A 22,336-nucleotide genomic window follows, 5' to 3' on the forward strand; every position below is an offset into this window, starting at 1 on the left:
TTTGAGGGATATTTTAGTATTCAGGAGTGAGACTGTATGTAAGTAAGAGTGAAAGACAATCATGGGAGTGAGATGTCTCTCAATAGGATCTTGAAAGGATTTGGTCTTTTTTACTAGGCTAGCTAGGTTTGATTTGTATAAGGAGGATTGGGATCAGATCATCATGGGAACGAAGAGTCTACAATGCAGCTAGTGTTGTATTGGCTAGTGTTTTTTTTCCTTAGAAGTATGTGTTGTATATGTTTGCTTCATATGGGCTTATTTTGTCTGAATCAGTGAATTGGGCCTGTAGTAGTGTGTAGCCCATACAGGATCCGAGTTGTGTATGCTGCAAGAGTAAACCGACATAAGCACTAGGGTTTCATTATATTAGAGAAACTAGGGCTGAAGAAACATATATGCTAAATGCTGTACGCAAAAGGTCACACGCTGAAGGCTAGTTGTAGCCGCAAGGCATAACGCAGAGCGGTGCTGAGAGCATGCGCATGGCGTTGTGCAAAGAGCATGCAGCAGTGCTCTGAACCCTGAGAAAACAGTAGCTAGGCTGGGGCCGAGGACTGAGAGCTGAACATGACCTAGTCTAGACTTAAGGTGTCTTCATGACACTTTGATGAAAGACAAAGGGTGGAGCTGTTTCTTGGGGGTTCAGTGAGGTGTTTTTGTGGTGATACATGGAAGGGAAAGTTGAATCAGAGACAAAGAGAGAGGAAGAAGAAAAACATCTAAGACAGTGAACATGTGTCTTTACCTATATTTTCTTCTTCAGGTTTCTTTGTTGTTGCTCTCTAAGCTTTGTATATGAAACATAATGTAAACGCTTGTTAGAGCGTTGTGTAAACCTAACTGACGGATAGTGGATGTTTGTGGGAGAAGGTTCCGACACAAGATATACCCTCACGCAGAGGGGAACTCGTTAAATCTCTGTATTATGTTTATGCCTTGTTATTGATCTGTGATCCAAAGAGGAGTTGGGACAAAGTCGTGGTCAACGATTCATATAGAGATGAATTGGGGTCTGCGATTCCCAATAGTATGATATATTTCCACTTTCATGTATCATCTTGCTTATTGAATACGAAATCCGATTGTTTTATATTGGTATGATCCTTGCCTCCTTGGAAACAAGAGGACCAAACATCTAGTGTTGCTTGGATTCTTCAACTTTAGGATGAAACAACCATGTTTTTCAAAAGAGTCCTAGGGACGATTCATATCCTAATTTGGATTATGTCATGCTGAAAAACAAAAATCAAAAACCAAGTCGCCTTGGTCGAATGGTTGTAATTTTCCGTCACCAGGGTTCGAGTAACATTAGTCACCATAATTTTAGAAATTTAAACCGGTTTCAACGGGTGAAAGAATTAATTTTGGACCTAGAAAACCTTTGAACCACCCTGACTTAATTTAATAGTAATAAAGGAAAAAAAAAACAAAAATCAAAGGAGCATCATTACAATTTCAAGAAAATTTACTGCAAGAGTAAAACAATCATGTCTATGTTCTTGGCATATTCAAGTCACTTAAAGAAGACTTCTAAAAGTTCACACTCATTCACTAGTCCAGAGAAAATATATTGTTTATGTAAATTTGTAAATGTCTTCTCTTCCAAACTGTTACTTTTGTTGGACAAATTTTATATAAGATAACAATAATACATGTGTGGCATTGCTTTTTTATTTCTTTTCTTGAAAACTAAAGCTACTTTTTTATTTTTTGGGTGACAATTAATTCATTAAAACTACTTTACATTTGTACAAATTCTACTGACAACTGTTTTATTAATAAAGAAAAAGATTATATATCATGTCTACATAAGTTGAAGATAACATAACTAGGAATTAGTTCATACAAAACCCAAATTTTTACGTTACTTAGCTTTTGTTACAGCTCACCTCTCCAAATACATTGTAATAAAATTAAATGTTTCCTATTACTTACATTTACTTTTAATTGCTATTAAAGGAATTAATAAAATTTTCATTTAAATATTATATATTAATTTTAAATTTTTCCTTTTTTTCTTCTTTTCTTAAGTCTAGCTAAAATGAAATTACTAAACACAAGTTACTTTTTAATATATAATATCTAGTATATATATATAATAAAGCACATAGATGATTTATAAATCTAGTTTAAAAGAGATATGCTCACAAAAACATTGTAAGAAGAAAAAAAACATATGTTGTAATATATATATGAGTAGTTTGATTTTTGTAATACGAAGCTGAAACATACTCAAGCATTGGGTCTTGGTGGGATAAGGATCAGGAGAATCAGGTACACGTTCTTGTAACACTAATATGAATTGTGAAACTGTTCTTCTTTTTTTGTTTATTTTTTACAAAGTTTTAAGTATAATTTTCTTGTTGGTAAAATTTGTGTTTTTGTTAAAAATTTGACGTTTGAGTGATCTCCTATTCTGATTGTATGAGCCATTTAGTTTTAGGTTGCATTTGTTACTAAGTGTTTAGATATACCTTCGATATTTTAGGGTATTTATAAAAACAAATGTGATATGAAAGGTGTTTTTTAATGTTTCCCAATGATGTAAAAGTATTTACATATACATTTTCTACTATACATGGCACGGTACGAATAACTAATTTTGTACACATTAACACATAGACCAAGTTCGTTTCATAACTGTAAGCGGCTGCGATTGCGATTGCGATTACGACTTTGATTATAAATCGTAGATGTTGTTCGTTTCATAATCGCGCGACTAGTCGCTATAATTAATCGCAATTAAAATAATTGTGTCGATGTTTTCTTTTGCGATCAAAAGTTTAAGTCGCAATCGCAACAATTGATCGCAACGACCAGTCACAGGACCATGCGATTACAAAATGAACAATTTTCAGTCGCAGGACTCTGCGATTACGAAACGAACATATTTCAGTCGCAATCGCAATTGCGAGCCTCTTGCGACTGCCAAACGAACAGCACCTATAGTTGTTACAATATAAAAGTCATTATGAAAATGTCAAATATCCGTTAAAAAGTTATTTACATGTGCTAAAGTGGGAAAAATAACAAGGTATGTAGGAGTTATTTTTGAATTAATTGATCTGCTTGTTATATGTTTGAATTATGTATAATTGCGCGGTCTTTTGAAAATTTCTGGAGTTTTTAGGTTTTGTATGCATATTTGATTAACATTTAGAAATACCTTAGATTAATTTACGGGTGCTTTTTTTTAATAACTAAAAGATTTTGGGCCTAAGCCCGTACAATCTCTCGGATCAAAGATCAGAACGTTGCATATGATCTAATCTCAAACGTCACTTCAATCAGCCATATAAGGTTTTTAAAGATTATTAGAACTCTATCTTCTCTATTTATTTACTTCCCATTTAGTGTTACATTGACTAGAATTTTTTCTCAAGTTACCTTACTTCGCGCATTATCATTCACAAAGTTGCCAACTCTTTTATTTTGTTTTAATCTTCATTTGTAGGGTGAAAACAAAAACAGATTTGTAGGATATACATCAAAGATTTTGCGAAAAGCTCAAATTTCACTATGACTCGCATCAGGAAGTTTTTAACGAAAGATATGTTGACCGAAGAGTTGAATCAAGTGTCGCCAAGATCCAATGGATCGCTTTCAAACATCGAAAAAACGGAGAAGAAGCAGGGGGAGGGCAAAAAGGATTGCGAGGAAATGGATGAGAAAAAGGAAACGGAGTTAGAGTGGAAACCTGAGGATTGCGCGCAGCCATTCGGCGATGTGAGTAAGATTACAGGCAAGGGAGAAAAGGAAAAAAATCATTTCCAGGCATTCAAGTTTCAGGGCAAACAATATGGGCTGGTGAGTTTGGTTTTGCCTTTTGATTTATTAATTTAAAAGATTTTAACGACTTATTACAACAAATTGGAATATTGGTGTGCTAATGAAGAGTTATATGCTAAGAAATATATATAGATTTTAACGACTTATTACAACAATTGGAATATATATTGGTGTACTAATGAAGAGTTATATGCTAAGAAATATAGTGAATTTTTTGTTAATATGTGTGAAACATCTATACATATATAAACCATTTAGACTATTATTTTTCCCCCCTATAGGAGGATTCAGTGCTCTTGTTTTCAGAGAACCCTAAGCGCAAGCCCTATTGTGCCATCATTAAGGTTAGTAAAAACAAAAACACAAAAAAATAAAATGATATGATCATTTTTAGTTCTTATACTCATGTCATCATTTAATTAAATTGTGTGTTGGACAGGACATTTACATACCAAACAAAGAAAAGTATGTGAAGCTTGAAGTGCAATGGTTCTACCGCCCAGAGGACGTGGATGCAAAATCTATTGCAAAATGGAAATCCAACGGTGCAAGAAGCCTCTTCTACAGCTTCCATCGCGACGAGGTGCACGCGGAATCTGTGCTTCAAAGCTGTGTTGTGCATTTTGTGCCAGAGGATAAACAAATCCCAAGCCGTGCAGGGTATCCTCATGACTTCATAGTGCAAAATGTTTATGATTTTGCCAAGAAGAAGCTAAGAAAGCTTAGTGATGATGACTTTGACATGCATCAAAAGCAAGAGATTGATCATCTTGTGACTGAGACGGCCTCAAGATTTGGTGATCTTCCTGCCATTGATCAGGAGGAAAACCAAACGACTAAGATCACTCCAAAGTGCCTAGGACCTGTCCGGAAAAGGTATGTCAGAAAAGCTAAGAGAACGAGTCCTCTGACTTATGGTTTGATCTTGGAGGGATTTGGTTTGTTAACCGGTGATTCGGTTCGCGACAAGACATTGGATGAGCTTCTAAAAGCAGTTAAGGGTAGGTGTCATGCAAGAAAGAAGAAAGAAGTTGGTGAGTTTGATTTTTTCTGGCCAGATAATGTTGTTCCTATGGTGCGAGCTCTTGAGCAGAGTTTGTATGATTCTTTGGCACAAGATATGCCAAAGTACAAAGAAAAGTTGGAGATTCTTGTCACTGAATTCATGGTTAGTTTTCATCCTTTTTATCCTCCAATTCTTTTTTTACGTGTTCTTTCTTTCTTTTTGGTCAATGCATGTGTTCCCAAAACCCTAAACTTTGAAAAATATTTCATCCTAAAATAGTCCTTTGTTTTCATAAACACACACAAATTAAGAAAAGGGGAAATTATATATATTTGGCTCTATTTAATTAGTGATTACTGATTTAAATTCTATGAATGAGCTTTGGGTTAAGGGTAAACTAAGAAATTTAGAGTAAAAGAATATATTGGAATTGTAGAGTGACAATATTTGTGAAGAAGGAAAAATCTCTAGATTGGCACTCTTTATGAAACAGAGGGAGTATCATTTTTTTGTTCGTCTTGATTCTGATCTAACATTCTAGATATAGACGCAGTATATATATAATTTTCTTCGTTTATTTCACTGAATGAAACAGAGGGAGTATTAATTTTTTGTTTGTCTTGATTCTGATCTAACATTCTAGATATAGACGCAGTATATATATAATTTTCTTCGTTTATTTCACTTTTTATGTAATTGAATGTTTCATTGTTTGACTCTTAATGTTTGTTAATTTGCAGTATTCACGATTGTTAGCTGGACGACTCATGGATGGTGAATTGAAACTTGAACAAGTTATGAAGATGTCACAGTATGAGCTAAGGGTAATCTCCATCATTCAAAAACTCTCCTCACATTTTATTATTTTGTGGTTGATAATATCATGTTTATGTAATTATGTTGAACCAATTACACTAAACATGAATATGGTTACTAGCTTATATAAGATATTTCCTTTGCAAAATTGAGATATCTTAGCCTTCTAAGATACCCCCAATAATGATGGTCAATTAATCACATCTTAAATGATATATTTTGACATGGTGAAGTGACTCTGATTAGCTTTTTTCTTTTTTTCCGGGACTAGCGTGGTTTCACTTTTGATGAGCTCAAGGCCAATATCGAGTAGCCAAGGGTGGAGAGAGATGCTCCATCCACCTTTAAAAGTGTTGGGAGCAAAGATTAGAAGAGTAAAGAAGATATATATTGAACCTATAATGATCATATCTTGCTCTTCTTGTTATTTGTTTTTCTTAATTGCTAGAGAGTTTCGTTTTTTAAAGATTTTAAGACTTTTTTTTTTAATCTAAAACTTCAGTTTTTAAAGACTAGTTTTGTTTCTAGAATGTCACATATGTTTAACATGTGTGGCATGTATACATTTGAACTTGGAATGGATGGTCATTGTTTTTATTTCCGTATCATTAGTTTTTCATATCATAGAGCATAGATGAGTTTTTGAACAAAATTTTAATCTCTTTTATGAACAATACGAGAGGAGGGAAGGGTATGCAGTTTGGTTCCCTATGGCAATGACGAAACATAGGCCATGTTCGTTTCATAACAGCAGGCGGCTGCGGCTTATAAATCGTGAGATGTTGTTCGTTTCTTCATCGCGCGACTAGTTCCTGCGACTAATCGTAATTAAAATAGTCGTGTCACTGTTTTTTCCTGCGATAAAAAAATTTCAGTCGCAATCGCAGCGACTAGTCGTAGGACTCTACGATTATGAAACGAACAACTTTTAGTTGTAATCGCAATCGCAAGTCTCCTGCGACTGCCGAACGAACATCACCTACCACCTACCACTCCCAACAACGTACCGTAACTTATTCAACATTCTACGTGTACTAACCAGATTGGTCATCAAAATTCAATTACATACTAGTGTACCATTTTTAAAAAATATGTCAAAGTTACTTAGTCTTTTATTTAGGGTTTCACATGTTATGTATAAATATTCTCTCATGAATATGAATAACAAAAACAATGAATAATAGAAAGAAGAGATCATGGTCGAGGAAGTCCAATACGGCAAATTTCTCACAACGACGATGGTGGAAAATTAGCGGAAGATATACTTCGCGGAAATGATGAGAACTATGGATTTGGGAAGTAAGCTAACGGTGGGAGACAAAGACATGACTTCACCATTTTATCTCCATCATCCTTAACATTATTACTGTTCAATTGAAGGGAGAAAACTATGAAGAGTGGACAAAGCATATGCGGAATGCCTTGCGAACCAACCTTAGAGAAACCTACCAATGAGGATGAAATTGAACAGTAGGAAGTTGTGAATTCCATGCTAATCACTTAGATAATGAACGAAATTGATTCCACACTAAAAACATCCATATCAATGGTGGAGGAAGCTCAAGTTTTATGGGATGATTTTGTTGGAACTGAAAATTTTCAGAAATAAGTTTCTGAAAAATTGCAGATTTTTTACGATGACTTTTCGGCAACTTTCCGGCCAAATGGCTGAACGGAATTGTGAGCTTGATAGTGCAATGGAAATCTGGTAACGATTACTACAAAATGGTATACTCATATGTCAAAAAATGAGTTGAATGGAATGAGAAATAAGGGTGTGAAGTGAGCCACTTGGTCTGATTTTTTGCAAAAAATCCCGAACCAAACCAAACCAAGCCGGGCGCGGGCTAATGGGCTTGTGGGCTTGCAGGCTCATGGCTTTAGACATTTTGAGGGTTTTTGGGCTTTGTTTAGGCCCAATTTAATATTAGGTTTGGTGTGCATTTCAAAGAATATGCCGAAAATATTTTGCATAATATGCCTAGAATATTCTACAGAATATGCCGAGGATATTCTTCTGGAGCCCTATCTTCTTCTACTCCACTACTATATAAAGGGGAGGAGGCTCTCATTATTTTTCACACTCAAAAAACGGAAAAGCATCTAAACCTCTTAGTTCTAAACCTCTCTTCTCTCTTGCTTTGTTCAAGTAAGTTCTTAGTTTTATAGTTTCGAGAGTATATAGTAGATTTAGTTCGTTTGAGTCTATTACTCGTGTGCTCGAGTAATAGTTCGTAATCGGTTGTATCTTGTGATTCATAAATCGTGATAGACCAAAGCACTTACGGCCGATTTATTGGATTAAGGACAAAGATATCATATCTTGCCTCCGAGATTTAAATTTATATTTTTAAATTATGTTGTTGTAATGTCTTTATGATATCGTTCTCATTAATAAAATTCGTATTTTTTTAGATTTGATTTTTGCGCTCCTACAGATTTAAAGCTACAATTCTCGACTGATATCAGACCAAGAATGAAGAGCGGATAGTATAATACTCCCTTTGTTCCAAATTATAAGAGGTTTGAGCTAAAACCACAAAGATTAAAAAAAAAATTTCAAGTAATTAATAAATTAATATCATTTAATAGTTAAGTAAAAATAAAAATTTAACCAATCATAAGAAATACTACAGAATTAAAAGAGTCAAAAATATTAAAACAACATTAAAATCTATTTAGAAATTTGTAAAACATCTTATAAATTGAAACAAAACAAAATTTCTTAAACATCTTATATTATAGAACAGAGGAAATATTTGTTTTAATACTGAAAAATTGGTTGTTGAGAAACTCTAATCTCTTTACCAAAGTCACCATTGGCATTAACGAGATTGTAGAAGTGACTTTGGTAAAGAGCTTAACTGTTTCTAATATCTCAACAACTAATTTTTCTACTCCTAATGTCTTTGCAACCCAAGTTTCTATATAAACCTCTTGCAAGATCGATCAAAACCGAGTTTGAAGAGTTTTGGAGCCGACACTTTATTCCTTGTGCAAAGAAAGATACATGATTTTGAATATTAAAGAACAATTGAAAGCAAATAAAGCCATAATATTTCAATCACACTGTCTAAAGTTTTTTCTAACCAATCAATCAAATCCGCTAAAACACATAAATAGAATGTTCATATCTTAACATCTACCTAAGAACACTAGTGTCGAGTAAATATCTCATTGTATATATATATTTCTATGCATGTTGTCGTATACACAAGTTGTGATATTAGTAAATATGCACGTCTCTTTCAAATTACTACATGTTCATACATACTATAACACTGTCTCCATCCCTTCTAAACACACAAAAAGAGCAATGCATGTGCTTTAAGAAGATATCATATTTATTACAACATGGACAACTTCAAACTATACTCACGTAGTACCTACCCATTATTAGGGATACAATATCCCACATTGTAAGTTGAGTAGGATCCTGACTATTATATAAGATATATGGGCCTCTACACTTATTGCCAATTGGTTTTAGGTTGGAAGCTCACAATCTAATACCCATATCGTTGACCAAAATTGTTGTTCGAATGAAATAAAAGTAAGTAATGTTGTTAGTGGCATCCTTCTTACCACAAAAGAAAATGTTGGATTACTGAAATTTCAAGCGCTACTATATATGGGAGATATTCTGGAAAGAAAAATGTGTATTTTGTGGACCAAGTATTATCGACCATCAAAAATCCGTCGGATCCCTGAGATTTAAGTTGAAATAAACTGTAGAAATGATATTTAAGAGATTTTTAGAATATTTAGTTATTCATGTTTATATATTTTCTGTTCAATATATAGATTAAACATAAGTTAGTTTATATATATTATATCAATTAATTTCTTTAGATCGATAACACACCATAATAACTAATTTTCCCCCAAATCTTTCTCTACTTTCTACAGAAAAAAAGTAAAACCTAGTTTAAAACAAAAAAAAAAGTTCTAAGAAAACTATCAATGAACTTTAAGAAGCTCCATTAATCGCTTAATAACAAGATCTATATATAGTACTTGTAGATGAGCTACAAATTTTTTGGGTTTCCCAAGATTCGTCTTTTACGTTAGCTCACAACTAAGTACAATATATTTATATAAACAACGTACAAAAATGGTTGTCGGTTCTTCCCAACTCCCACGAGTGTGCAACTAACATTGGTATACAAAAAAAGGAAATGGAATGGTAGTAAATATTTTAGCGGACACATTATTATATGCATGATTCACGAGTGGACCAATGCATGTTTCATTAATGTAGAATGAAGTATCTCTCTAGCTATTTGCTTTTCTCTAAAAAATGAAATGTATATATCTTATGGGAAATATCGTAACTTATGTCTGAAAATGCATGACCTCTTTGAAAGAAACAAAAAAATATTGATAAGGAAGCTCTCCAAGTTCGAATTCATTTGGGAGAGATCAGAGATGGAGGGTATTTTCAAAAATAGTAGTAGTTTAAAACTTGACTTTGGATCTGCTGGAGAGTAGAATTTGTCATTCAAATCGAAAAAATATGCTTCACGCCATAATTTAAAACCATGTTTTCCGCAAACTCCAAAAACTCACATTTTCTCGTTAAAACTGCAAAATCACGTTTTTCTCGGTTAAAACTGCAAAAACATATTGAAGCTAAAACTGCAAAATTTAAAATAGGTATTTATACTTTTCGTTTCTTCTAGTGCCAATATCATATAATGTTAATATTCAATAGAATACATGTTAGTTTTAAATATGTATTTTCCTTTCAGTTTTAGTGAAATTATCCCTCTTTATTCTGTTTGTACAATCTATTTCTCTAGTTTTTACAAATGTTCAGTTTTCAAAATAAATACTATAAATCATTTACTGCAGCCGGCCCTTGCAATCACAATTATGTAGGTCGGTCCATGACCATAATATTGTTACGCATAAGAGGAATGATTTAAATGCAACAACCAGATTGTTGGCTGATCTGCACCGACCTGATCAGATGTATCCTCTTCTCTATTCTTTTCATCAGTGGGATTTCATATTTAACAATATAATTAAAGAGATATGTTACATACCTAATAAATGTAATCGTGCATACACTTGTTTCTATTCATCATTGTCTCGTTTATTTATATTGATCATCCATCAATATAATATTATCCTATAAGAAAGAAATAACTAACTTTTACCTGTATCGAAGAGATCTTATTTCTTAGGTTCTCTAACTCTACGAGAGATGCGTTTTTTTATTACAATTATATGTTATGTCAAGAAATAAATTGAGAGGCCTTGCTCATAATTGTTTCTTTTTGCAAAACATGTAAAAAGGTCCGGGAGGTGATGGGCGAGTGGCAGGGCAGCTTGGCTGAAAGGGTCCAACTCCGACATCCCAAGTTCGATTCTCCAAGCTCTTAATATTATTTTTGTGAAAAATATGTTAGTTGAACTTAGACCTAATTGGTTTACCAGATAATAAGAAATGCAGACAATGAATCTTTCTCGTAGTATTTTGGTGTATTTCTCCCAGACCTGACCGAATCAGGCGATCAGATTTATATATAAAAAAAATCATGTAAAAAAAAAAATACAACCATGAGAACTTTCCGGAAAGTTAGCCATCTTAGTAATATTTTCGTCCATAACACATTTTACTACAAATTTTTATAGGATCTAGTGCATTAGTGCTACATGATTACATCCTTTTTGCTCATAAATTGAGCCACCATTTCATATAGTTGCCACTAGCCAAAGTTATATGGTCTCGGAAAATAAGGTTGGGAGCCAAAAATGAGAATAGTGAACCATCTTATATTTAAGTGCCAACACATTTTGAATCGCAAAGTCTAAAGCTTTTCGTCACCAGTCGAATCCGTAGTAACATAAACATACATATAATGTCCATACACATCTACTCAAGAACAGTCGTATCCGTGGTAAATGTCTCACCATATATTTTTCTAGTCGTTGATCCCTTTGTCGTATACACTTAAATTATAATGTTAATAAATATGCACGTCTCCTTCAATATATTCCATATTACTACACACTGTCTCCATCCCTTACACACACAAAATAGTTGTGCATGTGATCGTAGAAGATACTATTGACTTTTACACAATAAGAAACACTTCAAACTATACATACGAATTACATAATTGTATATATATCTCTGAATCGCAATATTATATCATTCCAAATTCGGGATATACAGTGTGGTGGTCTTTCGGAGAAATATCCACTCTAAAATATTTTGGTGTGTTTCTACCAAGACTAATTCGATCAGTCGACAAGGTTTATATTAAAAAAAATGGTCTAATAACAATACCCTTAAATCATTACCCAAAAGAAACAAAAATACTACATTTGAATCAACATTTTGGGGTTTTCCAAGATTTGTCTTTTACGTTAAACAACGTACGAAAATGGAGTTGTCGGTTCTTCTTCGCAAATCCCACGAGTGTGCAACGAACAATGGTATCAGAAAGTCTTATAATATATATTTTCAGCACGATCCACGAGTGGACCAATGCATGCTTAATGTACATAGAAACTATATAATAATCTTTGATGGACAATATTGTAACTTGCGTTAAGTTTGGGGTCTTAAAATGAACATTACGAAAATATTTTGAAAAAAAAAACTTACTTGGTCAATGTGAAGATCTCAATCAGTATAATTTACTCCTCATCTTCCTCACAATTACACTCAATGCCACTGTTTTGTCACTGACCTAACCTTGGTTATAAAGTTAAAACTACCATTTATATGACTCTTATGTAGTTCAAGAATGTTAAAAATTTAGAAACAACACTATATAAATTATACAAATATATGTGTTAGTAATTTGATTTTCCTAGTAACAACTTTTATTGGATAATGAGTCAATGATATAACGATGATTCAATCAAAGATTACACTCTTTGAATTTAGAAAGTTAAACTCTTTGAGAAATGTTGTGAAGTAACAAAGTCATGTGGTAAATGAGCTCTCTTCACAATCCTCTTCATGTTGCATTGCAAACTCTGTTGCACTAACTGCTTCACTGCTTTTCTCTCGTCACTCATCCTTATCTCATGACCTCTCTCTCGACTCAATGAAGAAGAAGAAGAAGATACTCCACAGATTGGAGCTGAGACTTGCTTCCCTTTGTCCACAACTCTTAAACACTCTAGTACCCTCGAGGCTCGCTTTTGCGCCAAGGGGCTTCCTATAAGTGTTAATTCAAGCAATGCAGATTCGATACCCGCTTCGATCATCGCTCTTCGGTCTCCATACCCCTTGTGAGCCATTAACATGAGGATGTATATCGCTTTCTCTTGACATTTTACTGAATCATTCCAGTTCAATACATCAACCAATATGGAAAACGCTTCAGCTACAGCCGTGATGGCTTTCCTTCCTTCGGGGACTGATGCTACATTGGTTAAAATTGCGAGAATCCTCTCGCTAACTTCCATATCTCCCAATGTGTTCAAAAGAAAAGGAATCAGATCGGTTTCGAGGATAAATGGAACGTTTTGATGATGTATTGAGAGGTTGTAAAGTGCTCGAAGAGCGTCTTCTCTAGCTTGTCTTGAACTACTAGTTTCCTCAAAGTTTTTCAACGTTTTCACTAGGAAAACAATCGCACCCGAGGAACCGATGATCGGTTTATTGGAATCCAAAGCGCTTAATCCTAGGAAATTAGCCACAATAGCCTCGGAAATCGCTTGATTCGGAGGCTTTGATGACGACTCGATTAGCTTCAACATTTTGTGAACCGCACCCGCTTTAACAATAGCTGCTTTGTTCCTGAAAAAACAGAGAATGTAACACATATGTCATTGAAACAAATGATCGAATTTAATGCTTCTAGTTTACTAGTGTCCTAGCTTCAGAAAAAAACATATAACAAAAACAGATCAAACCCGAAAAAAAGTATTGAGAGTGACATCTCAAAACAAAACTAATAAATTTTCACCTAAAAGAAGCAAACCAAACAACAACAACAAGTCAACAACAACCAAAATCATACACAACCAGTAAACTAAAAAAACATCAAAAAATCGGAGAAATGTTTCAAGAATCAAACCTAAGAATCACAAAAACTTAGTAATGCAGAAGAAACATGCAATGCAATGTAATGTAAATGAGAAAGACTCACGCATCATTGCCAATTCCAAGATTAAGAAGAGCGTAAAGTGAAGCGATTTGCGCGTTTTCGATATGCTCATCATCATCAATCATACTAACCAAAGGAGGAATGGCACCAAGCATTGCAAGTGTCACTCTCACTTCCTTATCATCTTTTGCTAACAACCTAACCTCACTCGCCGCAACAGCCATCTTCTCCTTCTCCTTCTCCGCCTCAACCGCCTCAACCGCCTTAACCGCCTCAACCGTTTGTAAATCTTTAACAACACGTTTCAGAACCTCCAACGTTTCTTCCTTTTTCTTAGTCTTAACACCACTCTCAATCACAGCTAAGTTCAACAGATCACAGAGCTTCTCTGACTTCTTTGTTAAATCGTTTCCGACCTTTGTCGTCGATTTTGAACTTTCTTGGTAATCTTCTTCTTGGAGTTCACGTCGGTAACGAGAGCTACCTCCGCAGCTAAGAGCGTCGAAGATGATTCTACGGAAAGATGATCCGGTGGTGGAGGAAGAAGAAGAAGAAGAAGAAGCGGAGGGTATGCGGTGGAGTATGAGAGGATTGATATTGTTACGGTGACACTTCGCCATTATCGCCGATCAGAACTGTAAAGCTTGAGAGAAAGAGAGAGAGAGAGAGAGAGAGAGAGAGAGAGAGAGAGAGAGAGAGAGAGAGAGAGAGAGAGAGAGAGAGAGAGAGAGAGACTGTTCTGTTTTTTAATTTGTTTGTTTTAGGCGAAAACAGAGGAAGTAGAGATTTTAGAGAGATTTTGTGATTTTTTTTTTTTTTTAGTATTTGAGATCAGTTTTGTGTTAAGCAGTTGTACAAATTAATTTTGTGTACTAATCTTTGTATTTTGTAATGTTAGAAAGATAAATGACAACGGCATGAATCATAGTATATGTGAAAAATATTGGGAAAATATTTTAATGAACTAAACTAAATTCAAGAAAGTTGACTTATATGATGTTTTCACCATAATACAAATCTGAAATAATTTCGTTTGATGAAATTGAACCAAAAAAAAAAAAACGAAAACAAAGATAGTGCTCTATTTTTTTTTTTTTTTGACCTATTTAATGTTTAGTTTATTGTTAACTTTTAGGGACAATACTTTGGTTCATATGTATTCACCTCTTTTTAACTAGTCAATCAAAATATAAACAATATATTATATCATACTATGTTTAAAAAATTAATCAAAATTAAACTTGGAAGAGTAAAACAAATTAAGGAAACAAAATTGTATATTTTTAATTAAGGAATTAGTACGTCGGTTTTGATTATAAAAGGGGATTGGGGTTTATATTTTACCCAACTCGACATATAATTTTGCCTAATTGTAAAATCAAAACGCTAACCATTTTTTTATAAACCCAAACTAAAATATATTTTTTCTTTTATTATAAAATCTATATCCAAACCACTATTTTATAAACCCAAACCAAAATATAATTTTGTTTATTTGAAAATTCTAAACCTTAACCACTCTTTTATAGATCCAAACCAAAATATAATTTTGTTTCTTTTAAAATTTAAACCCTAATCCTCCTTTATAAACCTAAACCGACTTATAATTTTGTTTAATTGTAAAATATAAACCCTAGACCTTCTTTTATAAAACCAATTAAAGAGACATGTAACTTCTAATACAAAATCTACACATTTTGTTGCTTTAATGTGTTTTATTTTTGTTTTAGTTTTGATTAATTTTTTATCTAATATTATATGACACATTGTCATTGTCGTATGTTGACCGCTAAATGATTTATAGTATAATGGGTTCGAGTGTTTGTAAACTTATAAAATACCTTAAATTACCTTCTAAATTTTTATAAAAATATTATAAAACCTTATAAAACTTTACAAACACTTGAATCTAGTTGTCAAGTATTATTTATCATTTAAAATACATTTTAAACCTTATAAATTTTTATTAACTGTTCATATTTTAGTAAAGGGTATTTAATAGAGGACGTTGAGGATTTTATGTAACTTCTTGACTATTTTTAATAAAATTAAAAGACATTGTGGTGAACGTTCTCAATCTCAAAATATATATTCTGAACAATCTCGTGCAAACGTCTTCAGTTTATTTCTCAATTTTCATAACTAACATAGTCGAAATGTGCATATATCAATTATCTATGAAATGTGCATATATCATAGTCTTCAGATATATGTTTTTTGGAATCATACTTCCAAACTTCCACGATTTCTGTGCAAAATAAGTCCACGATTCTTAAGAATATTTGTAAATATTAAAGATTGAGCATTGAATAATCACAAGATAAATTTAAGAAAAAATTTCACATGACTAAAAAAGTCAATATAAAATTTGAAAGAAAAATGAGTTGGTAACTCCTAAAATACATAATACTAGTGTAGAATGCGGAAATATGATTTTTGAATTTTGAGTGTCATGTACCATGTTGTCATATGTTAACACTGAAATCTTGTTGTTGTTGTTCATGAGGTATCTACATGTAATAGAATTTTTGATAGTAAGTGTTGAAATCAACGCATTAGGGTATTTAACTGGAATAATATTGAAAAATTTTCTATCTAATTTCTTTCGAGAAGGAGATAATAATGATATATACTTTTTCTCTTTTCATATTATATATTTAGTTTTGTTGACAAATATCGAATAAACGAGGGTTTTATTTGTGCACACTAATACTCTCACATCTTCTAAATTGTTGTCTCATTTCACAATTTTAAGAGAAATAAAAGAACCACTAAAATTCTATTTATTTAAACTAGATGAACCAGGTTGTTTTCCCTCATTACAAGACATGACTGACATTTCAAAGTCACTAACTATTACATATACTAATGTGTCACTAATGAGAATATTAACTCGACTAAGCATTAGACAAAAGAATTAATAAGAAAAAACTATATAGTTAAACAAATACTAGTATGTCGGAAGCTATTAAAGAAGAAGGATCCAATTCAATTCTTGGTGACAAGAGAACGTGGTTAAACTTTTTTATATATTCTAAATTCTAAATCACAACGTTTGTTCAATTTGATTTGGTAAAGATTTGCAAAGCTTCATCATCTCCTTATTTTGAAAATCAGATCGGGAACAAAACTCTGTAATGGTACCACCACATTGGTACGTACGTTCCTATATTAAACCCATCCATAAATGATCTTTAACACATTCACCGTTCCAAGTTTTAATACTTTCCAAATGCTAATGTCGGTGTCGTTCCCATTTACTTTTGTCGGCAGAAGATACTAAAAAGTAACATAACAATCCACACCTGTTAGAAGATACTAATGTACGAATCTACCGAAAGACTAATTTTGTTTTGTACAAAGCTAAGCAGCCATTTCTTCAGTGGAAGAAGCATTACTACTCTCGACCTTCTTGATAACCAATTTGTTGTCACTAGCCATGAGGTGGTCAACGTCGACAAGAACTGTGTCTTCTTCCGCGAAATCTCCTTTTAGAACTCCGACAGCGATTTCGTTCTCTACCATCTGTTGAATCACTCTCTTCACAGGCCTCGCGCCATAGTTGGGGTCGAATCCAAGCTGAGCTAGGAGATCCACGGCCTCTTGCGTATACTGAAGATTGATTTTCTTCTGTTCCAACCTATTCTTAACCCGTCTCATCTGCACGTTACGCAAATGTTGTAAAATATGTCACATGTGTATAGCTAATGTCTATAGAAAAAGAAAAAAAACAAAACAAATTGGTTGGACTAGAGCACTTCAGCCTAACTAAAATTTCTCAAACACAAGCAAACCTACCGAAACCAAAATCAAACTTAGTACAACCGAATCAAACCAAGTAAACTGAAAGTCATTAAAAGCTAATTGCTTTTTATCAAATACACTAGCATACACTTACTAATACCAAAGTATAAAGTGATTATTTGTTTGTATTTTTACTTCCATTTTTTTACCCTTATTCAACAGTCAAACTGAGATTTTTCAACCAATCAAGAAAAGTTGGTTTCAGTTCGGACATATTTTTCACAAAACAAAGACTCCTAAACACAAAACTGAACAAATAGAGAAAGGGACTATAAACTAAGTGGATGCCTATAAACTAGTAAGAGAAGTGGATGTTGTTAAATCATGGTAATTAAGAATGTTGGCACACTCTATGACACTCGTTAATGGATAGAAGAATATAGATTCCGAAAACTAAATATGAAAAACAAAGTGGTGGTAATAGGGATTGTTACCTGCAACTCTACGATTTTGGAGATTTCTTTTGAATCCAGTGGCTGGAAAACTATATATTCGTCAATCCTGTTCATGAACTCGGGCCTAAAATTTTGTCTTGCTAACTCCACAACTTGTCGCTTCATTATCTCATAAACTGCTTCTTTGCTGTCTTCCTTGTTGCGGAGGGTCTCAAGTATGTGGTGAGATCCTATATTCGATGTCATAATTATGACACAATTTGTGAAACTTACTCTCCTCCCTTGAGAATCAGTTATTCTTCCATCGTCTAACAGCTGTAGCAAGATATTGAAGACATCATGGTGAGCTTTCTCAATCTCATCAAACAGAACAACTGAGTAAGGTCTCCTCCGAACAGCTTCAGTTAACTGCCCACCTTCTTCATAACCAACATAGCCAGGTGGTGCACCAATGAGCCGTGAGACTGAGAATTTTTCCATATACTCACTCATATCGATCCTCACTATTGCATTCTCAGTATTGAAAAGGTATCCAGCTAGAGCTTTGGCAAGCTCAGTTTTACCAACACCTGTTGGACCCATGAACATGAAACTGGCTATTGGGCGGTTAGGATCAGAAAGACCAGCCCTTGAACGTCGTACAGCATCGGCTACTGATTTTACAGCAATGTCTTGACCAATAACTCTGTTGTGGAGCACTTGTTCCAACATAACCAGCTTTTCTCTCTCTGATTGTTGAAGATTAGATAACGGAATACCGGTCCACTTGCTTACTATCTCTGCTATGTCAAAATCAGTAACCTCTTCTCGGAGTAGAGACTGTCCAGACTGTCGGAAACTCGTTAGATTCTTCTCAGCTTCTTCTAACTGGCGTTGGAGGGACATAAGTGTTCCATACTTAAGCTCAGCAGCTCGATTTAGATCATATTCACGTTCAGAAGATTCAATTTCCAGGTTAACTCTATCAATCTGAAATACACAGAACACGTTACGGAGGACATTAGGATCCCTATATACCAACAGCATAAACAACCACTAAACGTACTATACAGAACAAGAAACTGTGAGTGTCCGGTATGATATTTTTTTATAAGACATTATATTCCTAGGTTTTTAAGATCAAACAATACTTAAAAGACCACTGTAAGGAATAAGTGTTTTACCTCTTCTTTAAATGAACGTATTTTAGTCATGAGCGACTTCTCTTTCTCCCATTGGTCACTGAGTTCTTTCTGTTTATCTTTGAGTGTGGACAGATCGCACTCAATCTTCTGTAGCCGTTCTTTAGAAGCTTTATCAGTATCATTTTTCAAAGACAGCTTCTGCATCTCCAGTTTGATCACAGCTCTGTCTATTTCATCAAGTTCAGTGGGTTTAGAAGTGATCTCCATCTTTAGCTTTGCAGCAGCTTCGTCAACAAGATCAATAGCTGAAATAAAGAGCATTCATCTTAGAAAACACTGCTACGGTTTTCCCAATAAAAACTGGTAAGGAATCAAAGAAAGTGCATGTCCATACCTTTGTCTGGCAGAAAGCGTTCAGTGATGTAGCGGTCTGCTAGAACTGCTGCTGAAACAAGGGAACCATCTGATATAGTAACGCCATGGTGTAATTCATATCGCTCTCTTAACCCACGAAGAATCGAGATTGTATCTTCAACAGAGGGCTGACCACATAACACTTGTTGAAACCTACGCTCGAGAGCTGGATCTTTCTCTATGTATTTGCGGTATTCGGTCAATGTAGTTGCACCGATGCATCTCAGTTCACCTCGTCCAAGCATTGGTTTCAAGAGGTTGCTCGCATCCATTGCTCCTCCCATAGCTCCTAAGCAAGAGCAGCAATGATATTAGCCAGTTCGTTATCTTCATGTTACTAGTAACAAAGTACTAAAGTGAGTCAAACAAACAAGAGTAAAAAATGTAATATTAGCAGATCTTAACCACAAATTTTCATCTCCATTTTAACCCTCAGTTGGCGATGCCATGTTCTTCTAACAGGAAATAAAGACCTTAAATAGAGATCCACCCAACAATTTACTTGGGCAACACAAATATTTATGAACACATGTATGTGTAATAATAACAAATCATCAATGTTTATAATATGTGGATAAAATAAAAAAATCACCTGTACCAACAACAGTGTGGATCTCATCAATGAACAAGATTATCTGTCCATTGGAAGCTGTTACTTCCTTTAATATTGCTTTCAACCTTTCCTCAAAATCTCCTCGATATTTGGCACCAGCAAGGAGTGAACCCATGTCGAGAGATACCAACTACATGAAAAAGAAACCAAGCCAAACATGTTAAAATCTCCCGCTAGCCTTTCTAGGAGAATACAATATACCATCAAACAGACTAAGGCCAAAAAAAACCAAAAAAAAAAAAGCTAAAAAGAAGAAAGCCGAAGCAATTTCAATTTACTGGAATGAACCTTTCGATTCATGAGAGGTTCAGGGACATCTCCTCGCACAATCCGTTGGGCTAACCTGTGAAAGTTAAAATTTCAGCAAATTTGTCTAACGACAGCTACCGAGAATGAAATCACAAAAATTTCAAGAGACTTTACAAAAGAAAATGAAAACAAGGGATATAATTGAAAGTCTTACCCTTCTGCAATAGCAGTTTTCCCTACACCAGGTTCACCAATAATAACAGGATTGTTTTTTGTTCTCCTACATAAAATCTGAATGCAACGCCGAATTTCATCATCCCGCCCAATGACAGGATCGAGTTTCCCTCGTCTAGCCATCTCAGTTAAATCATTTCCATACTTTTCAAGTGCTTCATATTTTCCTTCAGGATCTGCATGTGTAACATCACGCAATGAGAGTAGGTGGAAGTCATTAAGACAAACATAAGAGAATGTAGGGTAACAGAATATGTAATGAGATATCGATGCTATCAATCCTCACAATATACAAAGCAGAACAGAAGAAAAATATCTATCTGTTTCAGTCAAGTCTTTGATATCACAAGCAACGTTCCCACAAGTAGCATATGTTTAAATTTCCCACAGGATATACAGCATCCACAATGTGTACTTACTACATCTGAGGCGCAAAAAACATAAAACTTACTTTGATCAGTTACTCGTTGACTACCGCGGACAGCTTTAATAGCATCCTTTAGGGCTTCCTTATCAAGTTTAACGTCCTTGAAAAGTTCTTGTCCAAACCTTACATCTGAATAATAGGCCAACAGAAGGTGTTCGACCGATACATAACTATCTAACATCTCTTTCTTATGCCTCTTTGCGCTATCTAATATAGCACTAATAGATGAACCTAGCATCTGACCACTCGTATCACCTGTAACCTGCAAAATCACAAGAAAGCTAAGTTAATTCCTAAAGAAAAATCATTTTCAAATGCACATAGAAAGAAAAAGTAGCTGCAACAACGCAACACCTTTGGTTGTTTAGATATGAAGGAATCTGTAGCCTGAAGAAGAGAGGAGTTGTCGATTCCCGCTTTGGCAAATACCCTCCTAGCCATACCATCTTTTTGCTCAAGAAGAGCTTTCATCAAATGCTCAGATTCCACAATCTGTTGACTCGAAACACGAGCTGCATCAACTGCATCGAGGATCCCTTTCCATGCCATCTCCGTAAACTCATTTTGAGTAGGCTACAGATAAAGAACTAAAACACCAAATCAACAAAATTGAACACTTCTAAGATCAAAACTGATACATCAGCGAGAAAGAAACGGAAGAAGTTATCGACATGATGGTACTTAACCAGTTCTTGATGCTAACAAACCAATGTAATGGTAGTTAGTTTCTAAGATTCATGAAATTTAAGCTCCCAGTAAGTTCTCTGCTTTCGTTTTCAATCTCAGAATTTTTCGGTATTTGCTTTTAAGCTTTTAAGATTGTAAAACTAAAGATGCAGTTATTGTACAAAGATCAAAATTGAGCCATGAACACTGAAATAAACTGAAATCGCCATGTAATCAATCACGAACCTGAGCTGTACTGGTGGAGAAGCTACGCGGAGAAGGGAATTGGAAAGAAAGAGGCAAGAATTGGCCGTTCGCAGCGGCGGAAGTTACAGACGAGTTGTATTTACCGGCGAGTCCGTCTCCGATGAACGAAGTTGGCCGGAAAATAGAGGAATTAGGAGAGATATTGTGAGCAGAGGCAGAGAGGGAGCGAGAACGGAGGAGAAGAGAAGGTCTCGAGTAAGTGTATTGAGCCTTGATGGCTGACGTAATAGATTTGGACAGTCTTCTCGACGCCATGAGAGGTCAATCGGAGAAATTGATGAGTTTTTTTGGGTTTAGGGTTTTGGAAGTGGAGATGAAGCAGCAACGGTGGTTTGTATATACATGAGACTATGAGAGAAGAAGCTTGGAGAAGAGGCAAAAGAAGTTTGTAGAAGAAAATAGAAATTTATGTGTGTGTCAAATTCTCAGATGCTCTTCATTGTGAAGGGAGTGA

General features: G+C 34.4%; 3 protein-coding genes across 4 annotated transcripts; 1 reads left to right on the forward strand and 2 right to left on the reverse strand.

Annotated features, from left to right (window-relative positions):
• The first annotated feature begins 2,241 nt into the window (after nucleotides 1-2,241).
• Nucleotides 2,242-6,217, forward strand: LOC17888769. Of its 2 annotated transcripts, none has more exons than XM_023784932.1 (6): nucleotides 2,242-2,277; nucleotides 3,458-3,810; nucleotides 4,074-4,136; nucleotides 4,232-4,960; nucleotides 5,539-5,622; nucleotides 5,886-6,217. In XM_023784932.1, the coding sequence occupies exons 2-6, from the start codon at nucleotides 3,523-3,525 to the stop codon at nucleotides 5,925-5,927; spliced, it is 1,206 nt and encodes a 401-aa protein (XP_023640700.1). In that variant the 5' UTR covers nucleotides 2,242-2,277; nucleotides 3,458-3,522; the 3' UTR covers nucleotides 5,928-6,217. The 2 variants fall into 2 exon arrangements, with proteins under 2 accessions (XP_023640700.1, XP_023640701.1); XM_023784933.1 differs by lacking the exon at nucleotides 2,242-2,277 and adding an exon at nucleotides 3,257-3,303.
• Nucleotides 6,218-12,436: 6,219 nt separating this feature from the next.
• On the reverse strand, nucleotides 12,437-14,405 carry LOC17888599 (U-box domain-containing protein 14). The gene is made up of 2 exons (XM_006294055.2): nucleotides 13,732-14,405; nucleotides 12,437-13,379 (listed from the first exon to the last, which is right to left on the reverse strand). Exons 1-2 carry the CDS (start codon nucleotides 14,307-14,309, stop codon nucleotides 12,515-12,517), a joined length of 1,443 nt encoding a protein of 480 aa, XP_006294117.1. The 5' UTR covers nucleotides 14,310-14,405; the 3' UTR covers nucleotides 12,437-12,514.
• A 2,415-nt stretch (nucleotides 14,406-16,820) lies between these two features.
• Nucleotides 16,821-22,307, reverse strand: LOC17888853 (chaperone protein ClpB4, mitochondrial). The gene is made up of 10 exons (XM_006293558.2): nucleotides 21,862-22,307; nucleotides 21,304-21,522; nucleotides 20,974-21,211; nucleotides 20,503-20,698; nucleotides 20,328-20,382; nucleotides 20,019-20,169; nucleotides 19,407-19,715; nucleotides 19,052-19,317; nucleotides 17,928-18,857; nucleotides 16,821-17,349 (listed from the first exon to the last, which is right to left on the reverse strand). The coding sequence occupies exons 1-10, from the start codon at nucleotides 22,135-22,137 to the stop codon at nucleotides 17,053-17,055; spliced, it is 2,937 nt and encodes a 978-aa protein (XP_006293620.1). The 5' UTR covers nucleotides 22,138-22,307; the 3' UTR covers nucleotides 16,821-17,052.
• Between the last annotated feature and the right edge of the window lie 29 nt (nucleotides 22,308-22,336).

The sequence above is a fragment of the Capsella rubella genome, unplaced genomic scaffold (assembly GCF_000375325.1).
Source record: "Capsella rubella cultivar Monte Gargano unplaced genomic scaffold, Caprub1_0 scaffold_4, whole genome shotgun sequence".
Lineage (NCBI taxonomy): Eukaryota > Viridiplantae > Streptophyta > Magnoliopsida > Brassicales > Brassicaceae > Capsella > Capsella rubella.